We start from the raw sequence: 21,013 nt of genomic DNA, 5'->3' as shown, positions 1-21,013 counted from the left end.
CAGAGCCTCAGTGACCTGTGGGAGAATAACAAAAGATCTAACACTCTTGCCATTGGAGTCCCGAAAGGGAAAAACAGTGTGGAGCTGAAAAAAATACTTGAAGAAATAATGGTTGAAAACTTCTCAAATTTGGCAAAAGACACATCTTCAGATTCAATGGCAAAAGGATAAGCCAAGGAAATCTGTGCACAGACCATCATAATCAGATTTCTGAAACTAAAGACAAACTCTGAAAGCAGGCAGAGAGAAATGATTCACAGGCAATGGACTGCTCATCAGAAATGATCATCTGATTTCTCACCAGAAGAAAATGCTATATTTTAAGTGCTGAAAGCAAAGAACTGTCAACTCATAATTTTATACCAGTGAATATACTCTTCAGGGATGAAGGTGAGATAAAGACATCTCAGATGAAGAAAAACCAAGAGTTTGTCACCAGCAGTCTTGCTGTAAAGGAAGTGTTGAAGGAAGTGCTTCAGACAGAAGGAACCTGGAATCAAGAGTCATGGAGAGGGGAAGGATCCGGGGAAAGAATGGACCATACCTTTCCTCCTGAGTTTTTAAAATTATGTTTGACAGTTGAAAGCAAAAACGAGGATCCTGTCTGATGTGGTTCTCGATGTACAGAGGGGTGGTATTTGCGACAATAAAGGGGGTGATGGGGCCTGACTGGTGGTAAGATCCCCACATTCCACTTGAAATTGCAGTGTTGACACGAGTTGACTGTGATAAGAAAGGATATTGAAATCCCTAGAGCAAACACTAGAAAAAGTACCCAAGGAGATACACTGAAAAGCTAGACTAAAGTGGAACACTAAAAAATGTTCAAGTGACCCAGTGGAGGCAGGAAAGAGGAAACCGACGGATAGAAAACAAATGTGAAATGGCAGGCTTGGCTCCTGACACGGCAACAATTACAGCAAGTGCAAACACTCTAAACCCATCCGCTAAAGTATCACAAGATGGATTTCAAAACTGCCTAGCTACATGCTGCCTACAAGGAATTCATTTCAAATGCAATGATGGAGGTGGGTTAAAAGAAAATGGACGATAAAGATATACATGCAAACGCCAATCAGAAGAAAGCAGCACTGGGACTTCCCTGGTGGTCCAGTGGTTAAGACTCTGTGCTTCCAATGCAGGGGGCTAAGGTTCTGTCCTTGGTCAGGGAACTAAGATCCAACATGCTGTGCAGCTTGGCCAAAGAAGAAGAAGAAGAAAACTGGACTGGCTGAATTAGCATCAGACAGTAGACTTGAGAGGAAAGAAAATTACCAGGATGAAGAGGAACACCACATAATGATACACAGGTGAAATCACCAAGAAAACATAAATGTATATGCATCGAACAACAAGGCTTCAAAATACATTAAGCAAAAACTGATAGAATCATGACAAAAAAATACAGATTTGTATTACAATAGGAATAGGAAGAAACCTTAATCTGACAAAAAAAAAGTAAATATTAAACTTTAAAGTGTTGAAAGTTCTTCTCTGGGATCAGGAAGAAAGCCAGCTATGATCAACATCATACTAGAGATTCCACTCAGGGGAAGTAATACAAGAGAAAAAAGTAAAAGCTATCAGCACTGGAAAAGACAAAAATAAAACGTCCACTATTTGGGACAAGATGACTAGGTAGGCAGAGTGTCCTGCCTGCCCCTTCCTTTCCTTCCTGAACAATGGACCCATAAATGATCAGATGGGCGGTGGCAGGAGGTTACCCTCTGTGAGCGATCTGCCTGGGGGCTGGTGGCCCAGCAGGCGAGGGTGTCAGGGTGGAGGGCAGCCTGGTTTGGCTGTCAGAGCCCGGGAGGGCCTGGGTAAAAGGGTGGGGCCTCCATGTGGGGAAAGGCCTCCGTGCTAGGGAGGCTGCTCACACCCAGGAACTGGATAGAAGAAATAATGTACTGAGGAGGTCGGGAGCCAGGCTTCTCGTTGTCGGAAAAGGAAGTTAAAGAGTAATGAAAGCGGAGACTAGAACAAGCCTGTGATCCTGGACCAACCATAGAGGAACAGACTGACGGATAAGTTTGTCTTAAATTAAGACCTTCTGATGCCTCAGGAGATGGAGCCAAAAAAATATTGCTAAGATTTATGGCAGGGTGTTCCGCCTATGTTTTCTTCTAGGACTTTTATGATTTCTGGTCTCACATTTAGGTCTCTAATCCATTTTGAGTTTATTGCTGTATACGGTGTTAGGGAGTGTTCTCATTTCACTCTTTTACATGTAGCTGTCCAGTTTTCCCAGCATCACTTATTGCAGAGGCTGTCCTTTCTCCATTGTATATTCTTGCCTCCTTGGTCATAGAATGAAATTTTGCCATTTGCAACAACATGGATGGACCAGGAGGGCATTATGCTAAGTGAAAGAAGTCAGACAGAAAAAGACAAATACCGTATAACACTTATAAGTAGAATCTAAAAAATACAACAAACTAGTGAATATAACTAAAAAAGAAACAGACTCACAGATACAGAGAACAAACTAGTAGTTACCAGTGGGGAGAGGGAAGGGGGAAGGGGCAAGATAGGGGCGGGGGATTAAGAAGTACAAACTATTATGTATAAAATAAATAAGATTCACGGATATATTGTACAGGAGATGGCCAGCTGTGCTGTGTCAGCAGGAACCAGAGCAACGGCTCTCGCGACTGCTACTGGGAGAGGAAATGGTGTGAATAGTCTGGAGACAGCCAGACAAGAGTACACACGTGTAATTCCACTTGTATGAAAACTCAGCCACAGGGTGAGGAGTCAGGACAGCGGCTGGCTCAGGAGGACAAGGGGCTCCTGGGATGACACATTTGTAACAGCTCCTCGGGCTGTGTTACTAGACAGTCACTGGACGGAGCACACGACACGACACAAGGATTCTCACCGGTGGTGTCTGTGGAGGCCAGGACACTGGGTTGAACGCCAGCACAGGACGAGGTCGTCTTCGAAGCATCTAACACATCTTCTAGTTGTTCCTCCAATGTTTTTAATTTATGCTTTAGAGTTCGCATTTCTGCTTCAAGGGCCAGAACATAATCTTCCAAAAAAACCCAGTAAACACACAGGCACATGTGTTTATACTCTCACCCTTTATCTACCACCCTTGTCCTCCCCTGCCCGACCCTCATGACTGTCCCATGCTGTCTGATACGCTCCCCTCCAGAGATCAGCTCGCCATGCTCTCCGAGGGGGCCCCATGGTCAGGAGCGAACACTCACTCTCCTTCAGTCCTGCAACCCTTGACGCACCGACACAACCATATCATCCTGAGTGCAGCCGTCTCAGGCGCTGCCCCTCCACTCACCACCCCTCGAGACCCTGCTCCAAATAGCGTGGGGCTGGGCGACCTTTGGGGCCTGGATGCTCCCCTGAGGAAGGGCCTGCTCCCCTAGCCCCACCTGCCCACTCCAGGAGAGCACAACGCCAACCCAGTCCCTGGTCCAAGTCTCGCTCTGGTTTTTAAGTGCGTCAAGTGTGTATCCTTCACTTTTTCCCTCCACTTACCAATAAAAAGTTTTTATTGTATATAAAATATTTGACTTAAGACCCTTCCCTTGGAGGAAAAGCAGCTGTCATACTTTGAAGTAATCTATCAAAGGGGATGTTCACTTGTAAGACTCCAAGTGAAGCCTATCGTGGACCCGGTAGAGATGGCATCTCATCCTCCCTCTCCCTCTCTCCCTCTCCCCTTCGCTCACCAGGTACAGTTGAATCAGCGGCTGCCTTTGGGTCAGGCTGGTTTGTTTGTGAGGTCTCCCCTCCTAACTGGGCAGAAGGAAGAATCTGATCACTTAGAGTTTCCATTTCTTTCCTCATCTGTGCAATAACGTTTCGCAAGCTTGTGTTCTCCTCTTGTAGCTGCTGGATCACAGTAGATGGAAAACTTTTACTTATTTCTTCTTCTTGATGCCTTACAAGCATCTGTCAAATACGGGGAAAAAAAAAAAAAAAGAAAAAGAAAGAAAAGAAATTGGTTACAGCCAAGAACCGATGATTCCCTTGTGCACTGAGGCCGGCTGCATCTGTGTCCACCTGCCCCCTGTTCCTGCTCCCCGTCACCTGTCCTAGAGATGGGTAATGTTGACAGAAGTATGAAAAAACTTTTTCTTCTGTGTTTCATAAAGACAAGACCACGGTTTTTCAAAGATAACTTTTATTGAGAAATTTGGGGACCCTTCCTTTTTAGTCAGAAGCCCATCATTCACCCATTAGAGTGGCAGTTATAAAAAAGACGATAACAAGTGTTGCTGAGGATGTGAAGAAAATGGAATCCTTGTGCACTGTAAAAGGTAAAGGTACGCAGTGGCTTGTAAATGTAAAATGGTGCAGCTGCTGTGGAAAACAGTCTGGCTGTTCCTCAACAAAGTAAACACAGAGCTATTATACGACCCAGCAATTCCACTCCTAGGTATAGACCTAAGAGAACTGAAAACATACATACACACAGAAACCTGTACACAGGTTTGGAGCAGCATTATTCATAGTAGCCAAAATGGAAATACTCAAATGTCTACCCACAGATAATGGATAAACAAAGGGTAACACTGTGAAACATTACTCAGCCAGAAAAAGGAACAATGTTCTGACACATGCTACAACATGGAAGGACCATGAAGACATCATGCTAAGTGGCAGTCAAGGACTTTAAAGCAGTTCCCATAAATATACTCCAGGATTTAAAGAAAAACATGAACATAAAGAGAGAAATGGAAGATATCAAAAAAGAACCAAATAGCATCTACAGAGATGGAAAATATACAGTCTGAAGGAAAAATTCACTGGCTAGGATGGGATTAAGAGCAGATCAGACACTACAGGAGAAAAGATGAGGGAACATAAACACATAGCAGCAGAAAGTATTCAAACTCAAGCACAGAGTGAAAGAGACCAAAAAGAACAAATAACAACAGAGCTCTAGTGACCACGGAATAATGTGAAGCAGAAACACACTAACCCAGATCATTGAGGGGGACAGAAAAGGATTCAGAACTTGTTGGCAAAAAAATTTCCAATTTGATGAAAACGTAAGTCCACAGATCCAAGAAGTTCAAGAAAACTGAAGCAAGATAAACACACAAAAAGTTACACCAAACAGCACATCATGGTCAAATTACTAAAAAACAATGATAAAGAAAACCTCTTAAAAGCGACCAGAGGAAAAAAAGACACATTATGTTCCTGCAGAAGAACAAATACAAGAAACTGACAACTTCTCATGAGAACCAATGAAATCTAGAAGACAATGGAACCATGTGCAGAAAGAAAATAAAAACCTGTCACCCAGAGTGAAAATCTCCTTTGAAAATGATGGCAAGAGAGACTTCTGCCTTTGACCATGAGGGATTTGCTGCTACGGGACTTGCCCTCTGGCTGTAAACAACTAGAAAACCACACAAATTCTATGAAACCACTGTCTTCAGACACTGCCTGTACAGTGGGTGCCAGAGGAGGGGACAGTGGAAGGGAGCCCGTGGTTTGCCTAGTTCTCTGCATCTGGGCCCAGCACAACCCAGCCCTCTGTGGATGTTTGCTTGCAGAAAGCACCAGGCTCCTCTCCTCCATGGCTGCCCCATCAGCACACTAACCTCCAAATGGGCAGGAAGGAAGGTCCTCCCCTAGGAAGCAGCACATGCTCACTCCCCACTCAAGGCCCAGGTCCCATCCTGAGACTTTCTTACTTTCCGACTGGTTGCTGGATCCTGCTTACCAGCAAAGCAAACCAGCCGGGCTTGCAAGGACCTTTGACCAGTCCTGCTGAGAGAGACCAAGACTATGTGAACACAACGCGAGCTTCTAACAAGTTCAGAGACGCACAAACATGCCCATGCAGCATTACAAGAATCTGTGCAAATGATCCCAACGGCCATTAGTGAGAGAATGATGAAGTAAACCGTGGCATGGTCATACAATAAAGTACACAACCATTTAAGTTGCATTTTTGAAGAATTTTATTTTTTATTTATTCTCTTTTTAGCTGCGTTGGGTCTTTGCTGCTGCATGCGGGCTCTCTCTAGTTGTGGCGAGTGGCGGCTACTCTTCGTCGTGGTGCGTGGGCTTCTCATTGCAGTGGCTTCTCTTGTTGCAGAGCATGGGCTCTAGGTTCGTGGGCTTCAGTAGCTGCAGCACGTGGGCTCAGTAGTTGCAGCACACAGGCCCTAGAGCATGCGGGCTTCAGTAGTTGTGGTGCGTGGGCTCTAAGTGTGCAGGCTTCAGTAGTTGTGGCGCATGGGCTCAGCAGTTGTGGCTCACAACTCTAGAATGCACGTTCAGTAGTTGTGGCGCACAGGCTGAGCTGCTGCGTGGCATGTGGGATCTTCCCGGACCAGGGCTCAAACCCGTGTCCCCTGCATTGGCAGGCAGATTCTTAACCACTGCGCCACCAGGGAAGTCCTGCATTTTTAAAGAATTTTAATGATGTGAGAAATATTTATGGAAACTTTAAAAAAGAATTAACGTTATATAGCATGACCTGAGCTATATGAACACAGTATGGGCACAGGAACATACATGAGATATGGAGATAGAGGTGGCTGGAAGGAAATACACTAAAACATCTGAGTGTCAGACAGACACGATATGTTCTCTTCTCTGTTCCAAGCGATGCTGGCTCACATCTGCAGAGCTCACATCCATCCGCAGTGGGCCAAGCATTCCCAGGGGTACCCCTCACACAGATGAGGAAACAGAGACGCGAGCTCTCAGGGGCCACCTGACCACACACAGCCACACGCTGATGACAGACAAGCACACGGCCTCCATGGGTCTGACCCGGCCACGACGCTCAGCCCTGGCATTGAGCAAGCACGTGACACACGCTGTCACCAACTTCCCACTAATGCACCACGGGGGACCCAAGAGGTCCGGCCAAGGAGGAGTTGAGCTGGGGTGAACCTTGGGCCCACCTGACTCCAGAGAACACTGTGCTGAACTAAAATTGTAAAATTTCTGCAGTGGCCACATATTTTTACTTTCAGAATGAAGCTATTTCTTCTGTTACTCACAGTTCCCAACTTTTCAAGCCACCACTGGCTCTGCTATGCACCTGCTCTGTCTCCTTCCAGCCACTGCTCTGGCCCCACTGCTCCTGCTGCAAACACCCGACCTCCCTCTCTGTGCCCACTGGGCCATTTCCCACCCTCTCCGTGGCAGGGCCTCAGGCTGCTCCCACTAAGGCAGACAGCAGTGTGGTCGGGGCCGTGAGTGTGCAGCTGGCTGGTGCTACTCACATTCTCCCTCTGCCACCTGTGGGGCAGGGACCACTCCTCTCAGGTCCTCAGCTTCCTTGTCCTGAACAACAGGATCCACCTCAAAGCCGCAGTGCAGCCCAGTTGCAAGGCGAATCCTCTGCCCCTGCGGCCGTGGCTGCGTCTCTGCCCTGGTAATGCCTGCCCGACGGTGGTGCCTTGGTCTCCGTGGGGTGATCACCACGGCTCTGCTGAGGCTCCGTGCTCGGAACTAGTACCAAGCGAGGGAGAAGATGTGGCCAAAGCCTAGAGCCTGTCCATCTGAACAGTGGAATCTGTGATGGGCTCATCGCTCCCCAGGAAGCAGTGTCTCGCTCCCTGGCGGCCTCTATTTCTGACTTCGGTGTATGACAGATTCCCTCACTGCTCCTACCTTAGTGTTTGCCAAGGGCTCACCCCTGCAGAACTCAGCACCAACTGCTGCCCGCCCACACCTGCCGCTTTACCAGGTGGTCACATCCTTAACCTGTTCCCAGCATTAAGGCCCCCTACAGGAGCACAGGTGTTTTGCTATTAGCTGCAGGATTCAAAAAACTTCATTCCATTGGGTCAGCCAGGAACTTGTGCAGCATTCTGCCCCACCCTGGGTCCTGGCTTGGAAGCCACATCTCTGTCAAGACCGCCACGCCAGCTCACATTCGCAGGTGCCTCCACTGCATCTCCCCACTCTGCATGGATGGGCGGGGCACTTGTTTCTGACCCCTAGACCATTTCTAAAGCCCCTGTTTACTTAACAAGGCAACCAGCCATGAGAGGCCTCCCTGACCAGCCGAGCTGGTGCTTGGAGACACATGTCTTCTTTTAATTGCCAGCCTGGGGGGAAAATACGACAACGAAAAATTGGGGTGGGGGCTCATTGATAAAAAAAAAAAAAGAGGCATTTGCTTTCTCTATGTGTCCTAGGGAAGGCACCCATGCAGAGACCACCTGCTGTGAGCCCCCAGGACCACAGGTGACTCTGGAGGCTGGGGTCAGCCCCACCTGGGAACACCGGTGCTCCCAAACCTGACGACTGGCTGACAGGTGAATCTCCCCAGGGGCTTGTTAACAGACTCGTCTTTCGGAGCTCAACCCCTAAGGCATCGGGCCTAGTAGGTCCTGCTGGGACTCAGAGGGGTGTGTTTCGGAAGCTCCTGAGGTTTCTGAGGGTGGCCAGATTGGGGGCTGCGCAGTCACCTGTGCAGAGAGGACAGTCACTGCCCACATGGCATGGCTGGCAGGAGCCCACTTCCACCAGGTGAACGCTAGGTCAACCCAGCACCAACTGCGGGCAAGTGCCAGCCACAGAGGTCGCAGTGAGGCCCCAGGGCCCCCTTCCACCCGCAGTGAGCACAAGTCCTCCCAGCAAGGACACATGAGCTACGACCTGCACTCCCGCACATAGGCACAAGCAGGGCTGGGTGGACACCTGGAGACGCAGCTTGTGCCACATCCATCCTCCCTCTGCAGGTGGACAGCTGGACAGGTGGGAAGAGGCCAGCACCCCTGCAGACATCCTAAGGATTTCAGTGGCTCCATTATCCTGGACGACCGGGTAAGTGACTTTCCACAAATGGACAGAGGTCAGACTACTGAAACAATGGGCCATTGAACCAGGAAGGTCATGTCTGAGACAGGCTCGGGCTGCGCTCTGCTGGTGCAGCTCTGGAAGGCACTTCTCCTTGCGGGTTGCCCAGATTTCCTAGCAGCCCGGTGACAGGGCTTCCCTCTGGAGGCCTGGATGGACGGGGGACAAGGCAAGAGGCAAGGCAAGACATGGGCTGTGTTCACTGTAATGCCAAACTCTAGGCCTGCGCCAAGGGTCCCCCTCAGTGGAAGCAAATGCCCCCTCTGCAACTCTGAGTCAAATCCTGCCACTTCTGGCTTCAGGTTTTACTGGCGCTAGTCCTTGGCACCCCTCGGCCTGCAGACACAAGGCTCTGCTCTCTGCCTCTGTCGTCACATGGCCTTCCTCCTGTGTCTGTCTTCATGTGTGTTCTTTTCTAAGAACACCAGTCCTATTGGGTTGGGCCCACCCTGCTCCCATGTGATGTCATCTTAACTAATTCCATCCATAAAGACTCTATTTCCAAGGAAGGTCCCATCCTGAGGCACTGAGACCGGAACATGTCTTTTGGGGCCACCATTCAACCCGCAGGCATCCCACAGTATCAGGCTCTGGCCAGTGCAAAGCAGTAAGGAAGTCTGTGCTTTATGAGAGGAACGGCCGTCGTCGCATGTTGCATGGCTTACTCACCACGTATGAAGAAGTGTGTTTTGGGATAAAGCTCTAACCTCTTGGTTCTTCGTGTTACTGTCTGCCACGGTGCAATATCTGAATTTGGGGTTTTTTGATATTTCAGATGCTGAAGATACAAAGATTGAGTGTAGACTCCCATTAACTGGTTGAGGCTCAGCCTCACCCTTGTTTGTGCAAACAGTCATTTTAAAAGAAATAGGGCTGAAAAGACCTGCCTCCAGCGCTGGTTCTATCTGGCATATTTTCCCTCTGGCTGGGGGAGTGGGTGTCTCCAAGGGGCTTGGGAGGAAGAGCCGTGCGGAGGCTCAGCAGGAGGTGGCCCCTCACCTGCGCCTCCTCCTCAGGGTGGAGTCCGCGTGTCCGCAGCGCCTGCACAGCCTGGTCTCTCTCTCGGGTCACGGCCTTCAGCACCACCTCCTGGCCACACAGCACCCGCTCTGTCTCCTGCAACTTGGCAGCAACCTGGGGAAAACACAGACTCAGTTCATCCTGGGAGGATTACAAGGAAGCAGTGCCACCTTCAGGGTCCAGACCAGCTCCCCATCCTGCGGGGAAGCAGACAGCAGACACTCGGGTGAGAAACCCCAGCAAATACGTGGCCATCAGAGCCGGCAGAGCACAGCAATCGCTGATCCAGCTCCAGAGGCAGCTGCACTGGCCATTAGAGAAAGGCTATGGGCAGAGACTCATCTTATCACTTTAAGTCCTGTTGTTATAAATCAAACTGCTCAGTGAGGCTGAGTGTTTTCAAATGCAAAGGATAACTCAGTGAGGGCCCAAGCCGGGCTCCATGCACCTCAGTGGACGTTCCCAGCCCTTCCTCCTGCAGAAAGAAGTCAGACAGCTCTGGGGAGCAGAGACCTGGTCTCTGGCCGCGGTTAGGCCCTGAATCAAGTCCTCAGCCCGCCGGTACTGCTCCCGCTCGACACCCTCGCAGCGGCGCTGCCAGTCCAGCTCCAACTGCACCTTGTCACGCTCCAGGCTCTGCTCCCTCTCTACTGCCAGAGACAGCTGCTGTTTGTACCTGCGGGGGTGAAAACCACCAACTTGAACGTTTTCCTGAGGTCCCTTTGGGCTGTGACGTAGCTGAGGTGGGAGGCGCTCCTCCTGGGCCCCCAGGCCAGCCGTGTTCACGGGCTTGGCTGACACCTTCACACAGGCCCAGGTTCAGAGAGGAGCAGGCGGCCGGGTCTCCCAATACTGAGAAACCCAGCACTGTGGGAGAGGAGGTCAAACTCAGTAAGAGGAGACAGGAAGAAAGGCAGCAAACTCAGACAAACAAGAAAATGGTTGCACTAGAGAAACGCGAGAGGGTTCACAGCAGAGCAGACAGAGCTCGATAGTCAACAGTGCGCTGAAAGGTCAAACAGAACTCAGAAGACCAGCGTCCATCTACCAGGGGGCTGGGAGAAATCAGAATGGAAGGAGGAAATAACCACGGAAATAGGAGGAAATCCACCATGGCTGGAGAGGGATATGCGCCTTCTGCCTGAAAGCTTCCGAGTGCTGGACAGGAGGGGCTTCAGACGCCATGGGGAAGGTACAGACCGCCGGCTGGGATGGAAGAAAAGTGCGTGGGGGAGTGAACCGGACCCGCACGAGGCTTCTCGTCAGCCACACAGAGCAATGCAGGGTGAAGATCGCTGGAAGGCCTCTTCCCCTGTGAGCAGGGCTGTGACCAGGGCGGGATGGTAACACCTTCTACAGGGGACACCAAGTAAGGCTCCATCCTGCCCACTGCAGGGAGATTCTCCTGCTGGCCGTGCTGAGAGGACCACGTGGCCAGGACAACCCCGGCTGACAGCCGGCAAGGAAACAGACATCAGACCCACAGCTGCTGGAAGTGACCTCTGCCGACAACCTAGATGAGCTGGTAAGGGGAGCCCGAGCCTCAGAAGAGAGGGCAGCCCGGCCGACACCTTGATTCCAGCCGAGTGAGACCCACTTACTTGGGGGACCTGGCTGCCACAGAAACAGACCCTCAACAGAGGTGATGTAATCAGCAGAAAAATACTTTAGAACAGCTACTGTAAATATGTTCAGAGATTAAAGGCAACCACACACACAATGAGGAGAGAAATGAAAAGTGAAATGTCTGAAATAAAAAACCCACCAGCCTTCCTGGCAGATGAGACCTTGTGGGGAAAGCCTTAGAGGCTATCAAAAGAACATCAAATTAAAGCAAAGGAAACAGAAGAAAGACAATAGTAAGGATAAGAGCAGGTATCAGTGAAACTGAAAACAGAAAAACAATTGAGAAAAATCAATGAAACCAAATGCCGGCTCTTTGGAAAGATGTGTAAAATGGATAAATCTCTAGCTAGACTGATGGAGGAAAAAAGAGACAATACAAGTCACCAGTATCAAGAAGGAGAGAGGACACTGCTGCAGATTTGACACATATTAGAGGGACAATAAAGAAATACTATAAACAATTTTATGCCAATAAAGTCAACAATTAGATGAAATGGACAAACTCATGGAAAGATACAAATTACCAAAAGCGACACACACACACAAAATAGAAAACCTGAATATTCAAATAAATATCCAAAGAAACCAGACACAAAAGACTATAAACAGTAGGATTCCACGCAGATGAAATTCCAGATCAAGAGAAACCCACAGTGACAGAAAGCATCCTGGCAGGTGCCGAAGTGGGAGGGGACTTCGGGCTTCGGGTTTTACATCCTGACTGTAGTAGTGGTTATACTGCTTATTTATGTACATATTTGTCGAGATTCATCAATTGTACAGTTAAAATTGGGACATTTATTATATTTCAATGATTTCTCAAGAAAGAGAATATTATCTTTAGCCAAGTGCTCATTCCAACTGATAGGAAAAGACACTAACAGTCAGACAAAAGACCTCAGAGGTGATTCCTGACACAGGACCAAATGGCACAGACACTTTTACGGCCCTGGTGCAGACCGAGAACCGCGCTCTGTGGGAAAGGCCTCCTCTGACCACCCACCCCGCCGCCCCATCTTCATCCCCTTCCCCCACCACATGGTACCTTCCAATGTCCTGCTGGCATCTGGCCAGCTGTGCCTTCAGCTTCACCTCTTCTTCCTGCAGCGCCTGAACCTGGAGGTCTTTGGAGATCATCTCCTTGGAAAGTTGAGCAATCTGGGCATCCCAGCCAGATTTTAGAGCTGATGCATCTTCCCGAAGTCTAAACAAAGAAGGGAAGCAACGTGAATGTGGGCGTGATTCTCACTAGAGCTCTCTTTTACAACAAATACACACACACACATGCACACAGCCCTCAAAGGAAATGCTACAGATCAGGGTCTCTTTCACACTCATCGGGGCAGAGGCTTCCTTGCCTAGATTAAGAAATGGTCCAACCCAAGAAGAAATACACACCCATCCCTCCCACCAACCCAAGCATCGACTAACACCTGCAGAATGCCAAGCCCACGCCAGGTGCGCGGGGAAATGTGTGCCAGGGCGTGTCTCTCAGAGCCAATGGTTGTTTTTTTTTTTTGTTTTTTTTTTGCGGTACGCGGGCCTCTCACTGTCGTGGCCTCTCCCGTTGCGGAGCACAGGCTCCGGACGCGCAGGCCCAGCGGCCATGGCTCACGGGCCCAGCCGCTCCGCGGCATGTGGGATCCTCCCGGACCGGGGTACGAACCCACGTTCCCTGCATCGGCAGGTGGACTCTCAACCACTGTGCCACCAGGGAAGCCCGAGCCAACGGTTTTGAACCAGTGAATTCTGACTCACCTGGGCACCCCTTGCCATGCCCAGCAGAGCCCTTCCACATAGAGACATTCAACACATATCTCCAAATTGAACAGCAAGATAAGGTTCTACAGAAACCCTTTACATTCCTTGGAAGAATCACCAAAAATATGATAAATCTCCCAAGAAGAGAAACTTCAGAAAGAACACCTAACAATATTGACTAGAGTAGCCATGATATTAACCACACAAAGCTCGCAGGGTGGTCACCTTATTTGCAGCCCTGGCCTGTTTCCCTCCTAATCTGCACTCAGCATGCTGTGGGGTAAATGCTGTGATCACTCACTGGCCACTGCCCAGAGCCACAGGCCCACAGGTGGGCCACGGAGTGCAGTGCAGAGGTGGACGAGCTGTGGGAAGGCAAATGGCTGTCAGCCGATAAGGCCTTGGATCAAAGTCCCGAGTGCAGCTGCCCTGAGCCTCAGACAAAGCTCCATCCGAACATGGGCAGAGATGGGAAGGAGAAAGGAGCAGGTTCCCTCGTGGGAAGCTTCTTTAAACATTTCAGCTTAAACAGGCCTAAACGCCAAGGCCGGTGTGCTGGGGTTTTTTTTTTTTAATAATTAAAAAATATATATTTATTTTTATTTTATTTATTTATTTGGTTGCGCCAGGTCTTAGTTGCGGCTCGTGGGCTTAGTTGTGGCACGTGAACTCTTAGTTGGGGCACGCATGTGGGATCTAGTTCCCTGACCAGGGATTGAACCTGGGCCCCCTGCATTGGCAGGCGGATTCTTAAATCACTGCGCCACCAGGGAAGCCCATATAATTTAAATGAATTACTTCTAGCACAATATGTCCAGAGTCATACTGACTCTTAACTAAGCTCATCCTAATATCACAAGGGGCCACAAAAAAAAGTTGGAAACTGCAGAACTTGTCCAGCTAAGACACAGTGCTGGTGTCAGAATGGGGGCTGGAGCTGCTCCCCTCCGGGTCTGCCCAGCACCCTCTCTCTGGGGCAGCACCTGCTCTGGTCCCATGTAGTTGTCGGGGTGAGAAAGTAGCAGGTGGGGGCCCAGGAACCTGTGACAAAGCTGGCCCCCAACCCAGGCACCGACCTGGAGCCAAGTCCACACCGGGAAGTGTGTGCGGGTGGGCTGGTTGCCCACAGCATCCGGGCTTCACCCTGGCTGTGCCCCACCAGACACTTAGCCCTGGAGCCTCGAGTGCCCCATGTCTGACGTGACAGAGGGAAATGAAAGGCTCTCCTCCGATCTCTGTGTCCCTGGAAGACGAAAGAACACGAGATGCCTGGCCTGCCCTGGAATTCCAAAGCACTCCTTCCCCTCTACCTACTCAATTGCAACTCTGCTCCGAGGCCGAAGGACATCGGCTAGGAGGTGCTTTGTAACTGGACCTTATCTGATTTTCCGGGTGGGAAAGAGGAGCAGCTGGCGGCCCTGGGAAGTCAACTGCCCAGGCCTCACACATCAAGCAGGACATCCAATTTGAGCTTCCCATTACAGTCCCTGATCTGATTCTTCATAATTCCATGTGTGTTGGGCTTCCCCAACTATAAGAGAAGGTGCTGGAGCTCGAGAACCATATTTTTAATTCTAACGAATTCCCATGAGATGATCTGCACACAGCAGGCTTTGCATGTGTCCATGAATGGGACCCTGGTTCCTGCTCCACTTTGCCAAGACCAAGCCAGCACAAGCAGGCCTGTGTTCTGGAGAGCAGAGAGCTCGCCCTCACTGAGTCCTGGCCTCCGACCAGCATTCGGACCAGCGCTGCCCAGCACTGGGCCATGGGCCACATGGGGCTCCCAGGCATGTGGCCAATTTGAATTGAGATGTGCCTTCAAAACTTAGCACCAAAAAATGCAAAATATCTCAATAATATTTTTTTCAGGCAAGTTTAGTCATCCTTCTTCAATAACTTTATATTGATTACTTATTAACGATATGCAACAAGATGGCATTTTGGTTAAAGTAAGTCCCCTACATATGAACCTTCAAGTTGCGAAGTTTCAAAGATGTGAACGTGGAGCTTACTAATGAAGACCTGATGGAATTGGAGACCCAGAGAAAGGACGAAGAGAAACACGAAGATGAAGAAGTAACTGAAGAACTGAAGAGATTCACGACGCAGGAAATGGCAAGGGATTTTCTTTATTTGAGGAGGCACTGATAGTATTTGAGGCACAGGACCCAAACGTAGAACGGTATACGAAGGTTGCAGCAGCCGTTCAGAATGCAATCCAGTGCTACAATGTCATCTATGACGAGAAAAGAAGAGCTACGACCCAGACATCACTGGATCGTTTCTTTAAGAGGGTAGATAGAATTGAACCCAGCAAGGAACCAGAACCTGTGCCATTAAGGTCAGGTGTAGATGAAATTGCAGCTTGCCCTCCATCTCCAATTGCTGACGATCCTTCAGCTCTACCGCCTCCCACCTCATCTCCCTCCTCCAGTCAGTAACTGTTCTTGCCTATTCACTTGATGCCAGCCCCTGTATGCCAGCTGTTGTACTGTACTACTGTACTTTTCAAGGTACCATACTATAAGATTAAAAATGTTTTATTTTTTGTGTTTGTGTGTTTTTTACGTATTATTTGTGTGAAAAGTATTATAAACCTATTACAATACTATATAGCCTATTGTGTTAGTTGGGTACCTAGGCTAACTTTGTTGGACTCATGAACAAATCGGACTTAGGAACGTGTACTCGGAACGGAACTCATCCATATGTAGGGGACTTACTGTATACTGAGTTAGATATAATGTTATTGGAGTTAATTTTTTTTTTTTTTCTTTCTTAAAATATTCATTTATTTATTTGGCTGTGCTGGGTCTTAGCTGTAGCATGCGGGATCTTTTTAGTTACGGCACGCAGGATCTTTAGCTGCATCATGTGAACTCTTAGTTGCAGTATGTGGGACCTAGTTCCCTGACCAGGAATTGAACCCGATCGTTGGGAGCATGGAATCTCAACCACTGGACCACCAGGGAAGTCTCCTGGAGTTAATTTCACCTATTTTTTTTTGCATCTTACCTCTGGGTACTAGGAGGTTAAAGTGCACCATATTCCATGTGATAGGTTATACACCTGCACGGACACACATGGTTCTCACAACACTGTCTCAGGTCATCATTTCTCTACTCTGCCATCCACAAACCAATGGTCTCAGGAAAACTATCACAAATAGGCCCAAAGAGACAGCAAGCTCACAGTATGGGCCGTTTTGTTGCTGATTTATAAAGAGTATGTCTGGGAATGAAAAGACACTGATACAGACACTAAGACTTCTCCTGGGAACCCAATGATGCTGCTTGTCATGGCCACTTGACTGGTCCCACGGAAGAACAGGAAGGAACGCAAGGGTGGACATGCCAAGAGGTGAGAGCAGAGGAAGGAGGCCTGCCTGCAGGAAGTTCTGTGCACCCGGATATTGGGATCTGAGTCGCCATCCGTGAGAAGGGCCCAGGGAGAGCCTGTCCAAACGGAGGAGAGGCTGGGGAAACACATGCCCGTCAGACTGAGCTGCCTCACCCCTCCAGCTACCGCTGCCTGCGTTTAACAGATCAAACAATACAACGTGTGACTCTAAGGAAGCTATCCTGAATAAATTTTAACTTCCTGGTATTTTATAGTTTAAGAGCCATTTTCCCCGTAAGTAGAAATATAACTTGGCAGAGAATTCTCTGTAAAAAAAAAAAAAAAAAGACAAATATTTTCCAAACAAAGGAGAAAAGCCAGTTGCTAAACAGTAGGCTCTATAAATGACTTATTTATCTTCATTGTCTTCTGTAAACACAGCTTCTCTAAAGATCACTTCCTTACCGGCCGCCAAAAGGCTGAGTTCAATTATGACTTCAGTTACAGTGGCCCTTTGCAGACACCAGGCACAGTGGGACAGAGTGGCTTACCTGTCATGGCCTGTTAAGATGCCGAAAAAGAAAACTGGGTTTAAAAAGAAACTAGTTGGGAATTCCCTGCGGTCCAGTGGTTAGGACTCCGTGCTCTCACTGCCGAGGGCCCGGGTTCAATCTCTGGTTGGGGAACTGATCCTGCAAAGCTGCATAGTGTGGCCAAAAAAAAAAAATAATTGTAAAGAATGGTTTTTGATTTAAAAAAACAAAAAGAAACTAGTTTATGGAGAAACTAGAACCTTTGTGAAAAATGGTGCATCCACTGTGGAAAACAGTTCGGCAGGTCCTCAGAAAGTTAAACATAGAGTTACCGTATGACCTACAACTCCACTTCTGCGTACATACCAAAAGAACTGAGAAGAGACTTGAGCAGATATTTTTTCACCCATGGTCATAGTAGCACTAGTCACAGCAGCCAAAAGGTGGAAACAACCAAAATGGCCATCAGCAGATGAACTGATAAACAAAATGTAGTTCTATACAAACAATGCAACGTTATTCAGCCTTATAAAGGAAGGAAATTCTGACACCCGCTACAACGTGGATGAACCTTGAAGCCATCACACTGAGTGGAACAAGCCAGTCACAGAAGGACAGACACTGTAGGATTGCACTCATGTGAGGTCCTTAGGGTAGTCAAATTCACAGAGACAGAAGGTAGGATGGTTGGTGTCAGGGGCTGGGAGAGGGGGATGGGGAGTTACTGTTTAATGGGCAGTTTTAGTTTTACAGAGAAAAGAGTTCTGGAGACGAATGGGGTGATGGTTGCACTACTGTGAATGTACTTAATGCCACTGAACTTAAAAATGGCTAAGATGGTAAATTGTATGCTATGTGTATTTACCACAAATAAATAAATGCACACATTCATACATACATCCACACATACTAACCACATACTTTCAAATAAAGGAAAATGAAAAAAGAGAATGGTTAAAAACAGTGACGGAGGGGCTTCCCTGGTGGCGCAGTGGTTAAGAATCCGCCTGTCAATGCAGGGGACAGGGGTTCAAGCCCTGGTCTGCGAAGATCCCACACGCCGCAGAGCAACTAAGCCTGTGTGCCACAACTACTGAGCGTCTGCTCGAGCCCACAAGCCACCACTACTGAAGCCCACGCGCCCTAGAGCCCGTGCTCTACAACGAGAAGCCACCGCAATGAGAAGCCTGTGCACCGCAATGAAGAGTAGCCCCCGCTCGCCGCCAACTAGAGAAAGCCCACACGCAGCAACGAAGACCCAACACAGCCATAAATAAATAAATAAAATTAAAACAACAACAACAACAGTGACGGGAGCTGCAGGAGTGACTCCCAACAGCCTGTGCCCACTTCCCTTCATCTGAAACAGGTTAACTAGGCAGCCAGGCCCTCAGCCGCAGCTCACTTGTCAATGGCGGCGTCCTTCTCCTTGGTGGTGTCCGCCTGCCTCCACTCAGCCCTGCGGAGCTGCACCTCGAGGTTCTCGCAGTTCACCTGCAGCTCCAGGGCCCTGGCCTCTACCGCCTGCAGCTGCTCCGCATGGGCGCTCTTCACTGCCATCAGCACCGTGTCCCTCTCCCTGGCCAGACGGTCCAGCTCCTCATGCCTGAAACACAGTGAGGTCCCCAGTGGCTCATATAGGCCCTGCTCAGGACCCCCGAGCCTAGAACCTTCCTCATTCTGCAGGAGTGCTGCATGAGTGTCCTCCTGAAGGGCACTTCTGCCCGCTTCTCTCTGCTCCTCACTCCTCACACAAAAACACTGACTGAGAGATTCTCAGACGCCGGGCCCCAGCCCTCCCAAGCTCACAGTCCATGGGAGAAAGACCCCAGAACATGTGCTTCAGTGAAGGGCCACCAGCAGAAGCCGTACGGACTCGGGAAGCAGAAGGCAGGTGTAAACTGCCCTGGCCTCGCAGCTACCCCATTTGCTGGGCTGCTTTCAACCCGGAATCTGAGGCTTCCCAGAACTGGGGGCCGCGGGATGCAGGCTGCATGTCTGTCCTTCGCTAGAGATGCCAAACCTACTGGAACTCTGTCAACAGAACATTCGTCTCGAAAATACACTGTTGGGTGTCGCTGACAGCTGACATGATGTCCATGATGTTTTATGCTTTTATTCTATTTGGTTTCGACGAAGAGTAAAAAGCCCTAAAAAATGTAATTCCACATGATTTCTTTCAGATTCCATCAGCATTGTTCAATGAGATGGTTAAGCCTTATTTAATCAAGTCGCATGCCGTACTTTTCATTCCAATTACAATCAATCTTCATCTTACTCACCTTGCAAACTGTTCAGTATTTTCCACCTTCTAGTAGCAAAAAACTATACTCATGCCAGTTGCTGTACCCATTAGTTTCTGGCAGGATATACCTTTCTTTTTCACCAAATCACAACAAAAGTTTGATCATGACAGCTAGTGAAGGGAGGGAGTTATTTCTGCACTGCATTATTCTGTGACCATTGGTTAGTTACTTTCAAAAGGCAAACACCAAGACTCCAGGGCATGGACACCCCAGCCCACACCAAGGAACCAAGGAACACAGGTTTCTTGTCACCTTGGCTCCGTAAATAACGCCACCTGGGCTGCACACGACTCTGCGGGGTCACGCAGTGTGTGAGGACACGGAGCATCTGTGTGCATCCTGCTCCCAAGACTTGTTTCAACGGGTCAAGTATATCGGCTCTAAGTGTCAATCTGGACGGCTTTCAGCAATTCATTTTACAAGGCGTGTTCTGTAATTCTCAGTGTTTTGATGATATTCCTCCAAACACACACAAATATACTAATTTGAACTGAAAAGTGAGGGGAGACCCTGGAAGAGCAGGCCTGACCCAGCTAACAGTCCCACAGAAGGGCTGGGTCTGCCCCCAAGGGGATCAGGGAACGTTTTCCCTAAGCTGACACTGGAGCCAGAAACACTCACTTCCTCCTAAACGTCTCCTCTTCTTTTTTCTTGGTGAGCTGCACAGAGTGAAGTTTACCCTCTAAGTCTTTTATCCTGAAAGAATCAAATATTAGTGGAAAAAGCAGGTAAGGGGCTACAGCAAAGCCAGCCTGGAAAAAGCCAGAACAGGCAGATGCCTCCAGGCTGGAGTCCAGACCATGCAAAACATCGGGCGCATTGGCCACCTCCGCCCACAGGGAGATGGCGAGACTCCGCACCGGGCGTCCTTCACGGCAGCCAGGTCCCTGAGTTCCCAGTCTCTGTGCTGCAGCCTATCCTCCAGCTCTGCATTCACCGCCTCGGCGCTCTGCAGGGACTCCGCAGCCTTCACCCCGGCCTCTCTCAGGGCCACGAGCTCTTTGTTCAGCAGTTTAATCTTTGAAAGAGAAGAATTCAAAATAAGGATATAAGTGGAACAAACTGAGGTGCTAGAGGTAAGCCTTACCATTTTATCAGAACTGGGAGAGAAGGAAAACTGGAATTTGAGAAGCAATAGAACAGTGAGTCTCCTCACGTGCTCCCACAACCTTGAGAGCACGGGCCCTGTGTGAGTCCCCGTCGTACCCCAGCACCCGACTCGGGCATGATTTGATACTGGAATCACACAGCCAGATGGAGGCTGTACGAACGTGGCTCCCTGCTGAGTGACCCCACTCAAACCCCAGCCACACATTCAATTTTTAAATAGCTTCTCTGGGCCTCAGCTTCCTCGACTATAATGCAGAGGTGACGGTACTGCTGCCCCCAAATCAGTTCTGTGTATAACCTGTGATGCCCTCAAGGGGCAGGTGTTCAGGGGACCAGAACCGACTCGTGGCAGCTGGAGATGGGAGTGGGGCATGCCCTGGCTCACCCACCCCTGTCCCCTGCTCCTCTGACAGGAGTGCCCACTGCACTGTGAGGCACAGGTTGGCCCTGCACATCCCGCCTGCTCTCTCTCCCCTGGTGCTCAGAAGTCCTCAAAGTGGCCTCGGG

The 21,013-nt window shown here is 49.1% G+C and overlaps 1 protein-coding gene across 8 annotated transcripts in view; it reads right to left on the bottom strand.

Annotated features, from left to right (window-relative positions):
* CCDC57 (coiled-coil domain containing 57) overlaps positions 1 to 21,013 on the bottom strand; it is a 106,316-nt gene that overhangs the window by 61,377 nt on the left and 23,926 nt on the right. For all 8 annotated transcript variants that reach the window (XM_067715082.1, XM_067715081.1, XM_067715085.1 and 5 more), the window contains 8 exons: positions 20,257 to 20,414; positions 20,018 to 20,092; positions 18,496 to 18,696; positions 12,500 to 12,658; positions 10,342 to 10,504; positions 9,808 to 9,942; positions 3,696 to 3,918; positions 2,882 to 3,034 (listed from right to left, as the gene is read on the bottom strand). In XM_067715082.1, the coding sequence (XP_067571183.1) occupies positions 2,882 to 3,034; positions 3,696 to 3,918; positions 9,808 to 9,942; positions 10,342 to 10,504; positions 12,500 to 12,658; positions 18,496 to 18,696; positions 20,018 to 20,092; positions 20,257 to 20,414 (1,267 nt within the window). The remainder of the gene's footprint in view (positions 1 to 2,881; positions 3,035 to 3,695; positions 3,919 to 9,807; positions 9,943 to 10,341; positions 10,505 to 12,499; positions 12,659 to 18,495; positions 18,697 to 20,017; positions 20,093 to 20,256; positions 20,415 to 21,013) is intronic.

The sequence above is a fragment of the Pseudorca crassidens genome, chromosome 19 (genome assembly GCF_039906515.1).
Source record: "Pseudorca crassidens isolate mPseCra1 chromosome 19, mPseCra1.hap1, whole genome shotgun sequence".
Classification (NCBI taxonomy): Eukaryota; Metazoa; Chordata; class Mammalia; order Artiodactyla; family Delphinidae; genus Pseudorca; species Pseudorca crassidens.
This window is presented reverse-complemented; position numbering and strand designations above follow the sequence as displayed.